At 37.5% G+C, this 19,533-nt stretch overlaps 1 protein-coding gene across 1 annotated transcript in view; it reads right to left on the reverse strand.

Moving 5' to 3' along the window:
• Positions 1–19,533, reverse strand: part of NECAB1 (N-terminal EF-hand calcium binding protein 1) — a 170,464-nt gene that overhangs the window by 36,240 nt on the left and 114,691 nt on the right. Inside the window, exon 6 of the mRNA XM_011937068.1 lies at positions 2,663–2,799. Within this exon, the coding sequence (XP_011792458.1) occupies positions 2,663–2,799 (137 nt within the window). The remainder of the gene's footprint in view (positions 1–2,662; positions 2,800–19,533) is intronic.

Raw genomic sequence — 19,533 nt, forward strand, 5'->3', positions numbered from 1 at the left:
CCAGGGCTCTCCCCAGTTTTGGTGGCCAGCTGATAGGAAGATACAACCTTGAGAGAGGAGACACAGCCCCTTTAGCTATGGGCCTAATTCACGTGCTTCAGTATGGTTCATCAGATATTATGGGCATAAATCCTTAGTGGTACCTTATTTTCTGTTTGCTTATTTATGTGTTTCAGGGGCAGTATCACAGATGTGGGGTGGGATTTGGTCATTCCTGGGTGTCTTAGTCAAATGCCATACAATAGCACCCCTTAAATTGCAGTCAGACGTGTAACATTTCCCACAATTTGAAGCTGTTTTTGAGTGAGAAATCCAGAAGAAAAAGGTTCATTAATCCTCTAGTGTCTTCTACTTTCCTTAAAGTCCATATTGTCATATTCCTTCTCATTAAGCACAGCTGCTAGGCAGCTGCTGGCAGCAGTCACAAGAGTTCAAGGCTAGCCTGTGGCCTAACACAAAGAACAGTTGTTCATTAAACATTCACTGCATGGTGGTAAATGCAGAGCACAAGTTTGCAGGGGATGACTGTAGAAAAAAACAAAAGTGCAGGTGAAGAAGGGGAGTAGAGCACTTTTTCAAGCCTCTTCTCAGGTGGCAGATGACTGATTCTAAAAAGGAAGTTCCCATTTTATTTCCAGAAAGTCCAAACAAAAGAAACAACACAGGAGGCCTCATTTTTCTCATTAGGAACATGAAATCAATTTCACTGTGCTTCAAGACATTCAGTTATCCTCTGCTCAAAGCTGAGGAGGTGGGTTTTGCTTTTCTAAAGTGAATTGTTATACTTTGCCATTTGGTATGGAATCACCCAGTGCAGTGAAAACAGGAAGTTTATGATATAGAGAATGCTTCACAGATCCACTGAAGAGTACTTCGCTGTGATAATCAGCTGCATGGGCTCATTAGATTCTGGAATTACAGGATTTTTTTATTAGAATTTGGTGGTGCTCACTCATTTTGACATTGTAAACACATGGTTGAAGATTCCACTATTTTGGAGATGTCTGAATAATTATGTATCAGTTAATTTGTTCAGGAAAATTGGTCTTACAGGGTAGTCTCTTATCAGCCTGTTCAGAAAACTTACTGTTTCCTTCTCTCTAATTTAAGATGTAAAAGTTAGATAAAGCACATCTATAAGTTTAAAGTAACACATCCACCAAAATATGCCCCAGGAGCAAGAGCTTTGCAAGCTTCTCTAACTTGCAAGATATAAGCAATGACAACTCAGAAAAATATCAACTGTTGGCTGGGATTGCCTTGATGTCTGCCCTACACATTTTTAGTATAGGTTTCTCTTAAGCATTAGTGTCTTTATTTATATAGCTATTGCAATGTGACCACTTATTTTCTTAGTGATACCTATTGGTGGCATATGATTTTGAAATAATTTCTATCATTCACTTTTCTCCATTTCCTGAAATAATTAGGCTTACTGAATTCTCAGGTCTCCCCAGTATATCCAGGTTCATGTAGTCTGTAAGGATCTTTCTCATCATTTCCACATTTTCAAAATTACACCAAATTAACAAGGAAGGGGCTGAGATAAGTAGATATTAATAGAGGGCACTATGGGAATACATGGTAGTGAAGTGGGAGGTATGAATGAGCAGTGAAGGCTTCCCAGTGAAATTACTGTCCAATCAGTTACCAGACAACCAAAGAGAAGTGAGCCAGAGGAGAGGTGGGTCACAGGAGATGGGTGAGATGGATCCCTCTAGAGAGACTGTTATTCTGCCATTCAAATTCATCCTACAGGTCCAGTTCAAGTCTTGTCTTCCCATCAGGCTTTTTCACTGATCTCTTGATTTTGCAAGACAAGCTCAAATAGAGAACTCCATGAAATTGACATTCTCACCCTTCCATCCCTCTCTCCATATTTAATCTTTTACTACTCTGAAAACCATTGGCAATGTATTTCCTCTTCTCTGTGGTATTTATTATCACTTTGTTCCTTGCAGTATAGTTTTTGTGTTCATGTCTTATTTATATGATAGACTTAGGCCTTCTTAAGGATTGACATTATATTGAATGTATCTTTATATTATTCATAATATTTTAAAGTCTTCTCCATCTACTAAATTTTCAATTAAAATTTGTTGAATCGGCCGGGCTTGGTGGCTCACACCTGTAATCCCAGCACTTTGGGAGGCCAAGGTGGGAGGATCACCTGAGGTTGGGAGTTCAAGACCAGTCTGATCAACATAGTGAAACCCCGTCTCTACTAAAAAATACAGTAAATTCGCTGGGCGTAGTGGTATGTGCCTGTAATCCCAGCTACTCGGGAGGCTGAGGCACAAGAATTGCTTGAACCCAGGAGGCAGAGTTTGCAGTGAGCCAAGATTGTGCCACTGCACTGAAGCCTGGGTGACAAAGTGAGACTCCATCTCAAAAAAAAAAAAAAGATATATAGATAGATAGTTAGATAGATAGATAGATAGATAGATATAGTTGACTAAATGACTGACAGTAAAAGAAAAAGTGGAATGGTCTTTTTAGAGGCAAATAATAAAGCAAGCAACCAGTGAAGGTCACCGTCATTCGTTTTAAATATATCAATTCTCGTTTTTAGTTTTCGCTAGTATAAGTACAATGCCTCTCAATTGTTTTTTCATGAACATAGAGTCACCAAGCAGACATCAGATGAAAACATGTAAATTGCCTTTCTTGACGGGTTTGCTCCTCAGTAGTTTCCATGGCACATTCCAGGGAATTCTGGAGAGACTGCAGCTGATTCAGGGTTTCCTTCAATAAAAACCGAGTTACGAATTGTTCCAAATTGGAGGCTTCTTGGTAGTCCTAAGAGTGACAAAACAAATGCAATTAGAAGTATGGTAGAAAAAAATACTCGGGATTTTTTTTTGCTTTTACCATGTACTCATCAATCCCTGATTGATCCTAGAGAGAGAGGGTGGAGAGAAGAGAAGAGAAAAGATCTGTTGAGCCCTGGAGGCTACAGCATAGCTCTCATCCACCCACTAGGAGATGAATAAAAAAGCTGCAGAAATGACTGGAATATCTTGCCTTCCAATGTACCTGCCTCAAGATTAAGAAAAAGGACAAAACCAGCAGAGTTGCAAAATAGATGTTTGTAGAAAAGAAAAAATAACTATTCAGGGGGAAAAAAAAGATCAGAATGTGACTAACTCAGGGTCTCATTTGAATGTTGACCATGCCATCATATATTTTCTCTATTACCAATGAAGTGCAGCCACGTTTCAGCAATTGGCTTAATTCACTCCTGATGTATTTATTATGCTTGATCTGTACTGTGCTGAAGACAAAATTATGTGTAGTTATTTAAAATTCAGAAAATGTTAGGCTTGGAATATTTAAACAGTTTACTAAATCTGCTTATGTCTCTCCCTCAGTAACTTTACCTGAGGTTCATTGACAACTAACTTCTAGGACAGCACCTGAGCCACAAAAGCAGCATTCACTGAAACAGCCCCAGGGTCACTGCAGAGGTCATTGCAGACTGAATAAATGTACTTGCAAAGCTTACTCAAGGTAGATGGGTGAACTCTGGATGGTACCACCTGCTGTGCTTGTCTTCCTAAAATCTCAGGGAGAACCAACAAAGAAAACCAGATTGGTGTGGAATAACATGGTGACAGGGCCATTCTTTCAGGTCATGGGACCGCCAGTGAAATCTGATTTTCTAGAGTCTTGAGTGGAAATGGTATATTCAAGTTCAGTCAAGGAAAAGATTTATTCTTCTCTGTCCCTAAACAAAATTTTTTTATGGCTGAAAAGACGAAACACAAAATGACTGACAGTGATAAGATAATACCACGAATCGTGATATGCTGGAGAAACTTAGGGCATAGTTATAAACCCACACAAATAAGATTTAGGTACCTAACCTTCCTGGTTCTCAGCTTTCCCACTTATAAATCACTAAGTAACTCTGGCATACATTCCAACTCAAAAATATTCTGTGCTTCTACCAACTTTAATTTAGGAAGAATTGGATTATGGCCTCCTGATATAATTTACTTTGGAAGTTTTGCTAATAGAAGAATAATGTAATAGCATAGAAAATCTCATTTCTTTCTCAATTTGAAATAATAAAAGGTTTCCATCATCAGCCTCTTTTTAAGCCCATTCATTACAGGTGAACAACGCAGAAAATTTTCTTATCTACTGTGATGGCTAATATTGAGTGTAAACTTGATTGGATTGAAGGATGCAAAGTATTGTCCCTGGGTATGTCTGTGAGGGTGTTGCCAAAGGAGATTAACATTTGAGTCAGTGGACTATGAGGGGCAGACCTACCCTCCATCTGGGTGGGTATCAACTACTGCAGCTGCCAGCGTGGTTAGAATAAAGCAGGCAGCAGAAAATGGAAGAGCAGATTTGTTGAGTCTTCTGGCCTTCATCTTTCTTCTGTGCTAGATGCTTCCTGCCCTCAAACATCAAGACTCCAAGATCTTCAGCTTTTGGACTTTTGGACTTACACCAGTAGTTTGCCAGTGGCTGTCAGGCCTTTGGCCGCAGACTGAAGGCTGGACTGTTGGCTTCCCTACTTTTGAGGTTTTGGAGCTCAGACTGATCCACCACTGGCTTCCTTTCTCCTCAACTTGCAGATGGCCTATGTGAGACTTTACTGTGTGATCGTGTGGTGTGAATTAATTCTCCTTAATAAACTCCCTTCATATAAACATCTATCCTATTAGTTCTGTCCCTCTGGAGAACCCTGACTCTTACATCTACCATATATAATAGTCCTATTTAAAAATTAAAAATTGCAATGTCTTTAAACTCCATTTAAGAAACTAACCATAAACCAAACACAACTATTTCATGCTTATAATAATCTTTAAGAGTTTTGGATGAGTTAAATCAAGCTAAAAATATTCCAAATATTTAATATTATCTCATAGCTTGCTATTTATTGGTTAAAGAAAGCTTCAAAAAATTTTCTCTGAACGAGTTTTTAAAATTGAGGAAGGCTTTTCTTTTAGGTTGAAAGAAAATGTGATGATAGAAAAAAAAAGGTGTGTTTGAGTCTTTTCCCACAGTTATTTCCACATCACCAATGAATATTTTAAAAAATAAAATTTATTAAAATGAAAATAAAATATAATTGCAAAGTCAGGGATTATGCCAACTATTTTTGTATCTCTGTATATACTATGACTAATATAAAACAAATGAGAAAAAGTTTTATACTTATTTGTAGACTGCAGTGAAAAATGAAGAAAGCATACATTTACTGAGCAATAAAGCATAGCATTGTCCTTATTCTTTTCTCATTTAAATGTTAAATATTTGTCATGTCAGAATTATAGAAAAGAGATTTTAAAAATTATAGTTAGCCATTTAAAACACTCCAGGCATTGCAATTAGGTTTCTGCTTCTTTGACAGAAAGGTCATGTCTTTTATTTCTGTATTCCTTATGGTGGAGTAGAGGTTTGTTCATACCTGATTGTTTGCAGATACACTCCTAACTCTAAGAATTTATTGCATTTGCTATTGTGTTCTTACATGTAAATATTTTGTCGATGTTAAAGTTAGATAATTAAGAAAACTTAAAGTCAGGCAATTGGCTACTTATCATTGCTCCACCATAGCAAATCAGAAAGTTATTATTAGGTTGACCCTCTTATCTCACTGTGATGAGAGTTTGTTAACCTTACTAGTGACTCTGTAGGTAACATTGAAAAGTGGCAGAACTCAGTTAGTTGATACCTTTCTTTGATATAAATGTTGATGCCTTGACATTGAGGGGGTGGTGGGTGGGTTTAAGGTTTGGGGGATTACGTTTGAGTCAATTATGAAGGTTTGCTGTTTTATACTACCCCTCATTGATAAGGAGAAAAAAATAACTTATTTTCTATTATTCCTACTTATCCTTCCAGACTCAGCTTGTAGCATTGTCTCTGTACAGTTGTTCCTTTCCTTGAACCACCACTTCTCTTCACAGTGAGGGAAGAGACCCTCTCATATTGTTTTATATTGTTTTACACTCAGTACCTGTTTTAAGAAAAACAAGGAAGTGAAACCAAAGACAGGAAGCCCGGCGCCAGGCCCAAAACTGGGCCTGGGCCTGCCTGGCCTAAACATAGTAGTTAAAAATCAACTCATGACTCAGAAACTGATGTTATCCATAGATTCCCAGCATTGTGTAAAAGAACATTGTGAAACTCCCTGCTCTGTTCTGTTTCACTCTGACCACTGGTGCATGCAGCCCCTGTCACGTATCCCTTGCTCGCTCAAATCAATCACCACCCTTTATGTGAAATCTTTAGTGTTGTGAGCTCTTAAAAGGGACAGAAATCGTGCACTTGGGGAGCTCAGATTTTAAGGCAGTAGCTTGCCGATGCTCCCAGCTGAATAAAGCCCTTCCTTCTACAACTCAGTGTCTGAGAGGTTTTGTCTGCAGCTCGTCCTGCTACATTTCTTGGTTCTCTGACCCCAAAGCAAGGTGACTGATGGACAGCCGAAGCAGCCCCTTAGGCGGCTTAGGCCTGCCCTGTGGAGCATCCCTGCTGGGGACTCCAGCCAGCCTGAGTGACATGATCCAAAGAGCGCTCTTGGGTAGGCAATTGCCCTGGTGGGATGCCTCGCCAGAGCAGCATGTAGCAGGCCCCCGCAGAGAATGAACACAGTGGCTGAACACCGGCAAGGAACTGGCACTTGGAGTTCCAGACATCAGAAACTTGGTAAGACTAGTCTTTGGAACTTGCCCACTCCATTTGAGTGGAAGCGTGGCCTGATCACCCACGGTGTGCCTTTATTGGCACTTTGGTGTTGGTTTTGGTTTTGACTTGGTTTGAATTGCTTGAGAGGACTGGTGTTGGGAGCTTGCCTACTCCATTTGAGTGGAAGCATGGCCTGATCACCCACGGTGTGCCTGTACCGGCACTTTGGTTTTTGTTTTTGACTTGACTTAGACTGCTTGATACTTTGGTTTTGATTTTGACCTGGCTTGGATTTCTGGATACTCTGATTTTGGTTTGGTGTAAACTGCAGACGTGTGTGTGTGCCCTTTTTACTTGTTTTTTGTTTTGTGGTGTGCGTGTGGTGTGAGTGTGGTATTTTGTCTCAAAGAAGTATAGGTCAGGCACAAATAAGCCCACACCACTAGGAATTATGTTAAAAAATTTCAAGAAAGAGAAAAAAGGGGGGAGGCAGAATTTATATAAAAATAATGTTATATGGTAAATTCTTGTCCTGAAATAAATTAACTGATTATTTTATTTTGCCCAGTAAAGGTCCACCATAGTACTACCACAAATCTGCTTGGGGATGAACAAGGGCTGACTGATTGATAAGCTCTTGAAAATTCTTAAGCTCACTGAATCCCTTCAGGTCTCCAAGGAATGCTAAGTCTCCTCCCTGCCATGAGAGACACAAAGTGAACTTAGTGTTGGGAGACTGAAGCTGGATGGCCCTCGGGGGCTGACCTACAGGGACTTTGGGATATAGCAGAGAGAGCTTGGCATGATGTATTAAATCCTGTCAACCAGGTGTGGGCTTCATGGTAACTCTTTTCCAGGATTTACTGGGCACTCTGCCGAATAACTAGAGTGGCACTTGTGCTTTAGTCCATTTGGCTATCCCTTTCACCCTGGCATTTCATCAATCAGAGGAAAAAAATAATAATAAGACATCGTAAAGCAAGAGAATCCCCTTATAGGTCTTTCAACTCTCACATCTATTTAGATGCAATTGGAGACCCGCAAGGAATACCAGATCAATTTAAAGCTTGAAATCAAATAGTTACAAGATTTAAGTCAATATTTTGGTAGATGACAGTCAATAAAAATGTAGATTAGATAAACTACATCTATTACAACCAACACAACAAGCTTTTCATGAGTTAAAAAGATAAACTCATGTTGGCCCCAGCCCTGAGACTACCTGACCTGACGAAACTCTTTACACTCTATGTGTCAGAAAGAGAAAAAATAGCAGTTGGAGTTTTAACCCAGACTTTAGGGCCCTGGCCAAGGCCAGTGGCCTATCTCTCAAAACAACTAGACAGGGTTTCCAAAGGCTGGCCCCCATGTCCAAGGGCCCTGGCAGCAACAACCCTGTTAGCACAAGAAGCAGATAAGCTAACGCTTAGGCAAAACCTAAACATAAAGTCCCCCCATGTTGTGGTAATTTTAATAAATACCGAAATACACCACTAGCTAATGAAACTAGACTAACTAGATACCAAAGCTTGCTCTGTGAAAATGCCTGCATAATCATTGAAGTTTGTAACACCCTAAACCCTGCCACCTTGCTCCTGGTATCAGAGAGCCTAATTAAACAAACTGTGTAAAAGTATTGGACTCAGTTTATTCTAGTGAGTACAACCTCTGAGAGCATCCTTAAACATCAGTAGACTGGGAGCTGTACATGGATGGGAGCAGCTTCGCCAGCCCCTACAAAGTGACTCTGAAGAAGATGACAAGCCCTGCTCCAGTCACACTCGGAAGCTGACTGGTCCATGCACAGCCAAAATATGAGGAAACTCATCGTGAGACTAGTTTTCCTTAAAATTTGGACTTGTACAGTAAGGACTTCAACTGACCTTCCTCAGACTGAGGGCTGTTCCCAGAATATACATCAAGTCACTGAGGTATGACAAAAGATTGCTATGGTCCTATTATTTTATGGTTATTATAAGTGTATCAGGACTCTAAAAGAAACTTGTTTGTATAATGCTATTCTATCCAAGGTGTGTAGCCCAGGAAATAACCAACCTGATGCGTGCTATGATCCATTTTAAGTCTCTCATGATCACAGTTTTTAAAATAAAATTAAGGACTGGTCCTTTTCTAGGTGACACAAATAAAGTAATAGCTAGGACAGAAAAAAGAGGGGTCTCCAAGCATATAACCCTAAAATGTAATGCTTGTGTGACCATCAATAGCAATTGGCATAAAATAAGATGCAGTTCTTTAAATTAAAAAAATTGATTTCATGGCAGGAAATAAGTATATCTGCCATAAATTAAGCTCATGTGCAAATGTGTGTAATTACTGGTCTTGTGTCATCTAGACTACTTAGAAAAAGGATGAAAATGATCCTGTTTAGTTCCAAAAACGAGAAGGCAGCCCCTCCTATATGAGTGGAAACTGCAACCCCTTAAAATTAATAATTACAAATCCCTTAAACCCAAGGTAAAAAAAAAAAAAATAGGAGAACACGTATCTCTGGGCATCAATAGGAAAGGACTAGGTCCTAGAGTAAATATCTTAGTAAAAGAGGAGGTTTGTAAACACTCTCCAGAACCAGTATTTCAGACTTTCTATGATAAACTAAATGTGCCAGTACCAGAGACTCCAGGAAGAACCAGCCGAGCATGTAGTCCAGTCTCTAAATGTCACTTCATGTTATGTTTGTGGAGAAACTATAGTAAGAGATCAATGGCCATAAGAAGCCCGAGAATTAGTGCCTACAGAACCAGTTCCTGATGAATTCCTGGCCCAAAAGGGTCACCCTAATCATTTCTAGGTTCTAAAAGTCTCAACTATTGGACAATATTGCATAGCTAAAAAAGGAAAAATTCACTCATTCTGTAGGATGACTTAGTTGTCTGGGGCAAAAACTGTATAATGGTACCAAAAAAACAGTTACATGGTGGAGTTCCAATTACACAGAAAGAGATCCATTCAGTAAATTTCCAAGGTTGCAGACTGTCTGGGCCCACCCAGAACTCCACTGGGACTGGACTGCCCCCACTGGGTTATACTGGATATGTAGACATAGAGCCTACACTAAGCTGCCTGACCAGTGGACAGGTAGTTATGTTACTGGCACTATTAAACCATCTTTCTTCCTACTGCCCATAAAAACAGGTGAACTCCTGGGCTTCCCTGTCTATGCTTCCCATGGAAAATGAAGCATAGCCATAGGTAATTAAAATGATAAATGACCTCCTAAAAAATTATACAATATTGTAGACCTGCCACTTAGACACAAGATGGCTCACAGGGATACTGGACCCCCATTGACATGCTCAACTGAATCATATGATTGCAAGCTGTTTTAAAAATCATCACTAATAAAACCGGTCAAGCCTTGACTATTCTGGCTTGTCAAGAAACTCAGATAAGAAATGCTATCTATCAAAATAGATTGACTCTCAACTACTTGCTAGCAGCTGAAAGAGAGGTCTATAAGAAATTTAACCTTACTAATTACTGTCTACACATAGATAATCAAAGGCAAGTAGTTAAAGACATAGTTAAAAATATACAAAACTGACACAAATGCCCGTACAAGTGTAGCACGAATTCAACCCTGAAGCCATGTTTAAAAATTAGTTCCCAGCACTAGGAGGATTTAAAACTCTTATAATAAAAGTTATAATAGTAATAAAAACCTGCTTACTACTCCCTTGTTTGCTACCTGTACTTCTTCAAATGATAAAAAAGCTTCATCACTACCTTAGTTCACCAAAATGCTTCAGCACAAGTGTACTCTGTGAATCACTATCAATCTATTGCACAAAAAGACATAAGTAGCAAAAATAAGAGTGAGAACTCCCACTAATAAAAAGTGAGAGTCTCCAAGAGGGGAAACGAGGGAAGACCCTCTCATATTGTTTTATACTCAGTACCTGTTTTAAGAAAAAACAGGGAAGTGAAACCAAAGACAGGAAGCCCGGCGCCAGGCCCAAAACCGGGCCTGGACCTGCCTGGCCTAAACCTAGTAGCTAAAAGTCAACTCATGACTTAGAAACCGATGTTACCCATAGATTTCTGGCATTGTATAAAAGAACATTGTGAAACTCCCTGCTCTCTTCTGTTTCACTCTGACCACTGGTGCATGCCGCCCCTGTCACGTACCCCCTGCTTGCTCAAATCAATCACAACCCGTTCATGTGAAATCTTTAGTGTTGTGAGCCCTTAAAAGGGACGGCAATTATGCACTTGGGGAGCTCGGATTTTAAGGCAGTAGCTTGCTGATGCTCCCAGCTGAATAAAGCCCTTCCTTCTACAAATAAGTGTCTGAGAGGTTTTGTCTGTGGCTCATCCTGCTACAACAGGATTAGGAATACATCTTTTCACTTCTATGTATTTCTGTGACATTTCTTCCCTACCTAGCATATAGAAGTTTCCATCGTGATATTGTGATCTGTTCATTTGTCTCTCTTCCCCATTTTAGGCTAGCTCTTTAAGCACAGGGATTATGTCTTATTCTTCTCTGCCTCCAGCGTACTCAGAACTAAACTGCCTCACAGCAGCTGCCCCATAAATGCTTAAGAAATATGTGAGAAACCAGGTCCCACATACAGAGTCAGGCACCAGAGGGAGTGTCCAAGCTCTGGGAAGTGCTCTTGCCACTGGCTAGTCGCCAGCTGCCTCCCCCTGCATCCAGCCTTTGCTGGTTGTAGACACTGCCACCCAGCTTGCCCAGTCATGTGGGCTCTGCAATAAAGAAAAATACAGCTTTGTTCTAACAGACTGTTTGTCCTCATTTTATTTTCTGGACCATTCGTTAGTCTCCTTCCCCTCTCTTATTCTGGATCTCAAGGTTTGAGACTGCAGACCCAGGTGGCACAAATCCAATCTTCCTTCCCTTTTCTCAGATATGCAGCAGATGTTCCTTTGGAAGGCAGTGGCAAAAGAAGCAGATGGAAAATTAAATAGATAACAAGCTGGAAAATGTCAAAGCCTGGCCCTTCTAATTCTCAACAAATGTGTTGGTTGTGAAGGTACAAAAAGAGATTTTTTGCATTCTGAATTCCCCAAAAGACTGGTATGTTGGCATAAGGCATGTGTTCCTTTAAGCAAAACCTGGATTTGAGAGACTGGCAGAAAGAACTCCTACAGACATAATGAAGTACTTTAAAAATGTACACGTCATAGTCAGTATTCAGATTCTGCCTCTTTTTTTTTTCAAACACAGTTTAATCCTCCGTGTCTATCAGAAAGGATATGGGCTAATAAAAGCTAATGTTATACTTCTCAGATCCTAATAATGTTCATTGATGTCATTGATAATTATTATTTACACAAATCATTAAGTGGAAATTGTGAACAAAGTAGTATTAATACTTCCTTTTTTGCCTGCGGAAAGCCAAAATGTAAACATTTCAATCTACGTATTTCCTTTGGTGGAGGTGGAACAGGGCTAGCATTCATTTGAGTAAAAATCCTAGTATTGGAAGTATAGTGCTTTTAATCAGGTTTCTTAGAGAACTGTCTATGCATCTTAATTTTCACATCATTTCTCAGTAAGCAAGCTCTGCCCATCAGGTTGATGGAATCATCTGAGTTAATTAGGAAAATCAGAGCATCAGTCTTCCCTGTTTGAAAATCAACCAAGTCAGTGACATCTACAGTTAGTGTATTCTTGTTTATGAGGTTAGACAACAATCAAATTTAGCAAGGGGAAAGCATCTGACTGTCTTTTGGATTAACTCCCTGCAGCTCTCACCATTATTGTGTGAGATATCTGAGGCAGCTTCTAAAACAGAAAAAAATAATAATAATAACTTCACAAAGATAAGGTTGTCTTTTGCTCTTTTCTACTCTATCCACAATTACTTTTTAAAATACTAATTGGGTTACACACATTATCTATGCCCCAATTCTTTTAAATATTCTTAGGCTTTTATTTTAAATGGCACATTTTTTTTTTTTTTCAAACTGGGAGACCACTACATCAAATTTAAGCCTTATAAAAATAGAAAAATAAAGAACTGGCTCTTAATTGTCCTGATAATGGACAGAGGTTAACTCTAGCTAGTCTTTGTAAACCTTAGATGGCAAAACAAGATATCAAAATAATTTCAGACTACAGATTCCCAAGGATTAAGGAAATAGTAGATTCTCAGATTAGTGAAAGAGGAGACAAAATTATAATTTTGGATTAAATATTATTAAACAATTAATAAATTGAAATAAATTTTGAGCCCTATGTTAACCAGATATTCTGTAGTTTGAAATAAGAAAATAGGTTAGAGATGAATTATATTAAGACCTTTACATTGGACGAACTCCATTTTAAAGGACTGATCTTTAAGTCATCAAGAATTTATTTTGTGTAGGATTCTTTCCTCTGGCTCCTCCTATTGCTCTGTCTCATACCAGGAGACCCTAACAAGAACATAAGACTACTTGGATGTCTTTGCCTAAAGGACAATCCCATTCTGCTGAGAAGTAATCCTCTTCAAACAATCGGAATTTTAGAAAAATGTACATGGGTATGAGGATGGGGACATCTAGAGAGTCAGCCCAAATCTGAGATTAACTACTAGATGAGGACCAAGGTCATATTCATAGGTATCTAATAACATAATGTGGTGGTTAAGAAGCTGGCTCTGAAGACAGTCACACTTAAGTTCTGTTTGTGACACTCGACAGCTGTGTGAACTTTGGAAAGTATTCAACCTTTCTAAATCCCTATTTCTTTAACTGTGGATAAGAATAGTTATCATAAGTTTGTTGTGAGTATCAAAATTAAATACAGCATGTAGCACACACAGTAGGGTGTCTAGCTCATAATGTTTGATCAATGCTTATTATTGCTATTAATCCATTGGAGAAAGGATATTATAAAGTGTAACGGAGAGATCATTGGCTCGAACTTCACAAGACCTGGGTTTGTTTGCCATGATAATAGTTCACCTCAGAATTATTGCTAGGACAAATATGTAGCTAGTGTTTGGCATGCAGCAGGCTCTCCACAAATATTAATTTTCCTGAGTTATTTTTCACACATATTTTCTACTGCATATCTGCTACCTTGCTTATTCAAAAATGTACACCTTTTATATACACACTTGTTACCATGTTGAAGCTGTGGCCCACTGAATTTGGTGTTTGAGGAGTGTCAAGTTTAATGTGTAGAGTTCAAGTGCAAAATTTATCAAAAATTCTTCTATTCTTAATTCTCCTCAAGTATAGTAAATTAGATACAATTTATAAACCTAAACAGTACTTCCTGCATTCTCTTCTATCTCCTCTGAATTCTGTGAGCCATATCCTCCTATAGAACATCTTGTTTTCTAGAATCTTTCCAAAATTGTTTCTTAGTCTTTGATTTTACTCCTCTTTCTTCCTTTCTCTCCTATATCTTTATATGTATATTGGCTAAGATTTCTTCCTTTCTCCTCAAATTTGTATGAGTCTGGATTTACTCATCTAGGCCCAGTTCTTGTTCTGTATCGCAGATGTGTAGAAACCAGAAAATAATAACAGGAGAATTTGGGGAAGATGGCCATATTGGTGGCATAGTTTATAAAACCCTTGGAATCTTCACATAAAAACAGACCAAACAACTAGAAAACAGCAACAACAAAAAACTCCAATAGACAACGAATGCAACAAAACTAGATGACAAGGTGTTATCATCAACCTACAATTGCAAGTGGGTAAGGACAAAATCACTGACAGCCACAAGAGGTGCATTGCATGGTGTTGCTGGATGTGTAGGCAGAAATAAAGGAACACAACGGGTTATGAGACAAACCTGAGAACGAAAGAACTCCAAAGTAGCCAACAAATGTTCACTAGAATAGCAATGGCTAATTTGAGAATAACAACTGAAACTGGCAGTCATTTCATCCAAAAATGGTTGAGTACAAAAATGAGAGAGCACCAAAGTCTTAGTAAGGCCTAAAGGGATTGTAACTGTGTAGCCCCTGTGAACTCTTAAAATCAGTCACTCCAAAGGCTATGTCAGGAGGGACCTACACTGAGGAATTAGCTAGCAGTGGACTCAAAATTGAGAGGGATGGTCACAGAGACAAGAAATAAAAACGGAGATTCAGAAAAAAGTTGGGGAGAAAAACAGAGCCAGAAAGCCTTGGAAGAAAAGCTACCTTATTTTTTCAGTACAAGACAAACCACTTAAGAGGAAGCCCTGTGAAGTTAGAGAAACAATTTTGAACACAACTTCCTTTGAAAAAATTTAGGAAAACTGAATTCTTAAAAGCATCAAAAAATTATTAAGGTAAAATCCTATACAATGTTATAATAAGATAAAGAAAAATAAGAAGCACAATAACATCCCTGCAGACAATGAAAGCATACCAGAAAGACAAGACAACAAAACAGACCCAAGTGTAACTAAGTATTTAAAAATAAACTAGAAGATGTTAAGAAAAAAAAATTCAAGAAATGAACAAAAATATAAATCAGAGTTAGATTAACTCAGAAATGAAGTGATAGGATTCAGAAAAGAATTAGTAATTGAAGAAAAATACTATTTCTGAAATTAAGTCAAAATTAGAAAGAACATAAAAACAAATAAGCATTACATGTAATACCTTAATAAGAGAAAATGAAAGGAAAGAAAGCTTTTAAAATCAAAAATAGCAAAGAAAATAAAAGGGATTTGAGAGGAAATGACAAATGTTGAACATACACAGAATATACAATACACTGATAATAGAATTTCTAAAGAAGTATAGAAACTAACAAAGGGAAATAACACTAGAAACTATTATTCAAGAATATTTTTCTAAAATAAAATGATTTGATATTAAATACTGAAAGCATGCCATATATATGAGAATATCAACTCAGAACAAACATATCAAGACATATTTTAGTAAAATTGCTGGACTTTAAAAGACAAAGCAAGAATTCTTCATGCATGGAGACATATAGAGCAAATGACTTATGGGTAAAAAAGAAAACAAAATGAAATCTAGATTACCACAAGGCTTTCTAAAACCAACACTTTTATTCCAGAAAAAAAGTGTAGTGACATATTTAAAATATTTAAAATAGAGCCAAGAATTTTGTATCAGGAAAAATTGTCTGTTAAGTATAAAGGGTCCCCGAAAATTGTGAACATGCTAAAACTCAGGTAATAGTGTTCTCATGAGCCCTTCCTCAGGAATCTTAGAAAATGAGCTGCAGACAACCAAAACAACCAGGGAGACTTCAACATAAATACTGGTGACCTAGATCAGATCCAGCAACCTTTTTTTTTTTTTTGTAGAGGCCTAGACAGTAAATATTTTAGACTTTGTGAACAAGAGATCACATGAAAGCAGCCATAGATAATACTGAATTAGTCAGACTATGTTCATAGACCATATAAAATATATGACTGGCGGAATTTGGCCAATAGCTGGAGTTTGCTGATCACTGTTTCAGTCACTGAGTATCAAAGGCTGCCAACCTAAAAAACAACAACAACAACAACAACAACAACAACTAAAAGATGTGATTCTTGACCAGAGAACGCACTATCCACTATAGTTTTGTCAAATTAGCATCTGGATTTAGCTGACAATTTGTAGCAAAAATAGAGTTGAGAAGAATGTGCTTACTTGTACCATGAGTAGGCTAATCAGTAAAGCCTAAACCATGAGAATAAGCATCTCTCTGGGCTCTGCAACAGATGAACTGTAAAAATATATACATAAAAGGGATTGCAAAGTAGCCTATAAATTAAAAGAAATGCAATAGAGAGAAAATGAGTACAATTTAACTACAGTTTCTGGGGATGAAAATCTGTGTAATAAAACTGTAATAAAGCACAAGCAAGTGACTACTAGAAGGATCCATTGGTAGTTATTTTCAGGGGAAGGAGGAATCATAATTGGGACACAACATGTGGAAGGACTTCTAGGGTAACTGGAAGATCTGGTTTCTAAAATCTTGGTGATGGCTTCAAGAGTGTTTGCCTTATGATCATGAAGTTCTAGATTTGGTTTGTGTGGCTTTCTTTTTTGTTTTGTTTTACAATAAAGAAGTTTAAGATATGTGTAGGAACCTGTCTAGTAGAAATATACTATCTTCATATGTTTGAGGAGCTATGGAGTAGACAGAGGCTGTAAAATACAGGACTCTTTGGCAAGCAGTAGGACAAGAAAATCTGTAAACACTTCCAAATTAGTAATTTTTATCACCTCTTATATGCCATCTTCTCAACTTCTAGTGTGCATTTTTCTGGAGTGTAACATAGAACCAAATGTTACATTTTTAAGTATGAAGAGCACAGAACTATGTTCATACATGAATTGGATTCAATTTATGTTTGTTGATATTGATGATAAAATATCACCAAAATGTCTTCCCCATAAATACACTGCTTTCTACGTTATTGCTCACACACTTTTCTTTGAATATCATTTTTAAGCCTGTGGAATAGACATAAGACAAAGTTGACATAAGTGATACTCAAAGGATAACAGTCATTTGTAATGTGACTATTCCTAAACAGTATATGTGTCAGATGGATGGTTCTATTTTAACCACATCCTATAATATGTTGAGTTAATAGGCCTAAGTTACTAAATTTGTCAGAGACAAATACATTTTTCAAAATATCGCATATGATCTCTCTGCTTTCAAAGGCAAATTATCCTTGCTTTTGATCTGAACAAATTTTGTTATAGAAGAATAATTGAGCATTAAAATATTATGAGCATTTCTAAACAGCATATGTATGGAAAATAGTAGTTTATAAATATGTGAACACTGACACCTTTCTGGATTTAATTTTCTCCTATGGCTTGCTATGAAAGAATACCAAAATATTCTGGTAATTTTTTATTCAGGAAAAAAATAACCTTTAGGAATATATAACTTGCTCAGAATAACAAACAGGTCAAGAAATTTTTTTCCAGTGGGACTTTAAAAACAAAATACTATACTTCATCAAATATAAAGTGCCATTAATTATGAGATACAGCACTATTTTGGTATTTTTATATACCACAAGAAAATAACAATATCACCATTTAAACTTTATGCACCATCAATTGCTAGATATATCCCAATTTCACAGCTGTCAAAAAGAAGGAAACATATGTACCCTGGAATTAGTGAAATATACTGTACTTTTTATTACATTTCAGTATGGCCCATGACTGAAAGCAAGGGGTGTGGATGATCTGTCTGTACCTGTAACTTTATTGTGTTCTATATCCCACATTTGGAAGTCAGGATTGAAAGACAGCATTGACCATTTCTCATACATGTTCAAGAAAATGACTGGGTAACATAAGAGGCTGGCCATAGCCTGAAATCATAGCCTGGGCTTGACTTTCTTAGCATTGAGTTTGTGTCAAGGTCTCCTGGCATTTTAGGGGTATCTAGACAGGCTCAGAAGCTGACTGGAATCTTAATGGTCATCCGAAAGAATAAACCAAGAGTTCATAATGGAAGGGACTCTATAGTATTAGCTAGCTAAAACAATGCAGCTTACTGATTCTCTCTCTCTCTCTCTCTCTCTCACACACACACACAAAATTGGGTGGATTACAAGAAGTAAAGACCCCCAAATTTTCTTTATTAAAAATACATAGGATATGGGATATTAGCCAGGCATGGTGGCACATGCCTGTGGTCCCAGCTACTCAGGAGGCTGAGATGGGATGATCGCTTGAGTTCAGGAGGTCGAGGCTTCAGTGAGCCATGTTTGCACCACTGCACTCCAGCCAGAGCAATAAAGTGAGAAACTATATATATATATATATACACACACACACACACACACACACACTTTGGGAATATATCTATCTATCTATCTATATATATATCTCATATGTAAGGAAAAGGTGGATTATGCAAATCTACCTGCATACTCCGTTCTAAAACAGGTTTCTAGATGACTACACAGACTACTTAAAACTAGTTCTGAATATCTTATTGGTAAATTGGAAGGTAATATTTACATTAAAGAAAATTTCTGGAAATTCCAATTTTGGCATTAGGATTAGTTAAATATTCTAAAATACTCCTTCTATAGAATGCACTATAAAAGGTAAAGTGTGGCAAATATTACTTGAATGTACAGCAAAGCTTCTAAGAACATAAAAGAAAAACAAGAGTGCCAACAATGAACAGGAGACAGAGAAAAAGACTGACTAGTAATCTCGCATTGAAGGCCTTGCTCTCCTGCAGGCATTTTCTTTAACTAGAAACTCTTAAGTTCCAGATTTTAACAACTTTTGGAAGAACAGAGGATGAGTCAAGGTAGGAGGTTGAAGCTGGAACACTCAAAGGACCACATTTTTACTAAAAGAGAGCTGGAAAAAAAACTATGCCTGAACAAAGGAAGATGACAAGTTTTCTGTTTTAACTCTGGGTGCAAAACTCTTTCCTGAAAACCTAAGACCAAGATTCAGTCCACTCAACAGTCTGAAGTTCAAACTCCTATACCTGCATATTCAGGGAAGCCCAAAACTGAGAGATTAACTAATCTCATTTCTGTATTGGTAGTATCTTGAGGCAGCTGGCATAGCAAAATTTGATGTATTTCTTTACATATTCTATGTAATATTCTATGTAAAGAAATACATCAAATTCCCAATGATTTAATCAGCCAAGTATAAACTAATAGTGGAAAAATGCCAGTCTATCCACACATATCCATGTCACACAAAGAAAAAAAGTATCATGAAAAAGAGTCAGCAGTAATTATGCTTCAAATGTTCAAAGAAATAAAAAGGGTAATGGGAAACAGGAGAAAGGAGTGAGAGACTATAGCAAGAGACCAGGCAGGTTTCAAAAGAGGCAATAAGAACTTCCAAAAAATAAACATCCAATGGATATGTTAAATAGATTAGATACAGATGAAGAATAATTAGGAACTAGAATATAAAACTGAAGTAATTA

This window comes from Colobus angolensis, unplaced genomic scaffold, assembly GCF_000951035.1.
Source record: "Colobus angolensis palliatus isolate OR3802 unplaced genomic scaffold, Cang.pa_1.0 Scaffold16, whole genome shotgun sequence".
NCBI classification, from domain to species: domain Eukaryota; kingdom Metazoa; phylum Chordata; class Mammalia; order Primates; family Cercopithecidae; genus Colobus; species Colobus angolensis.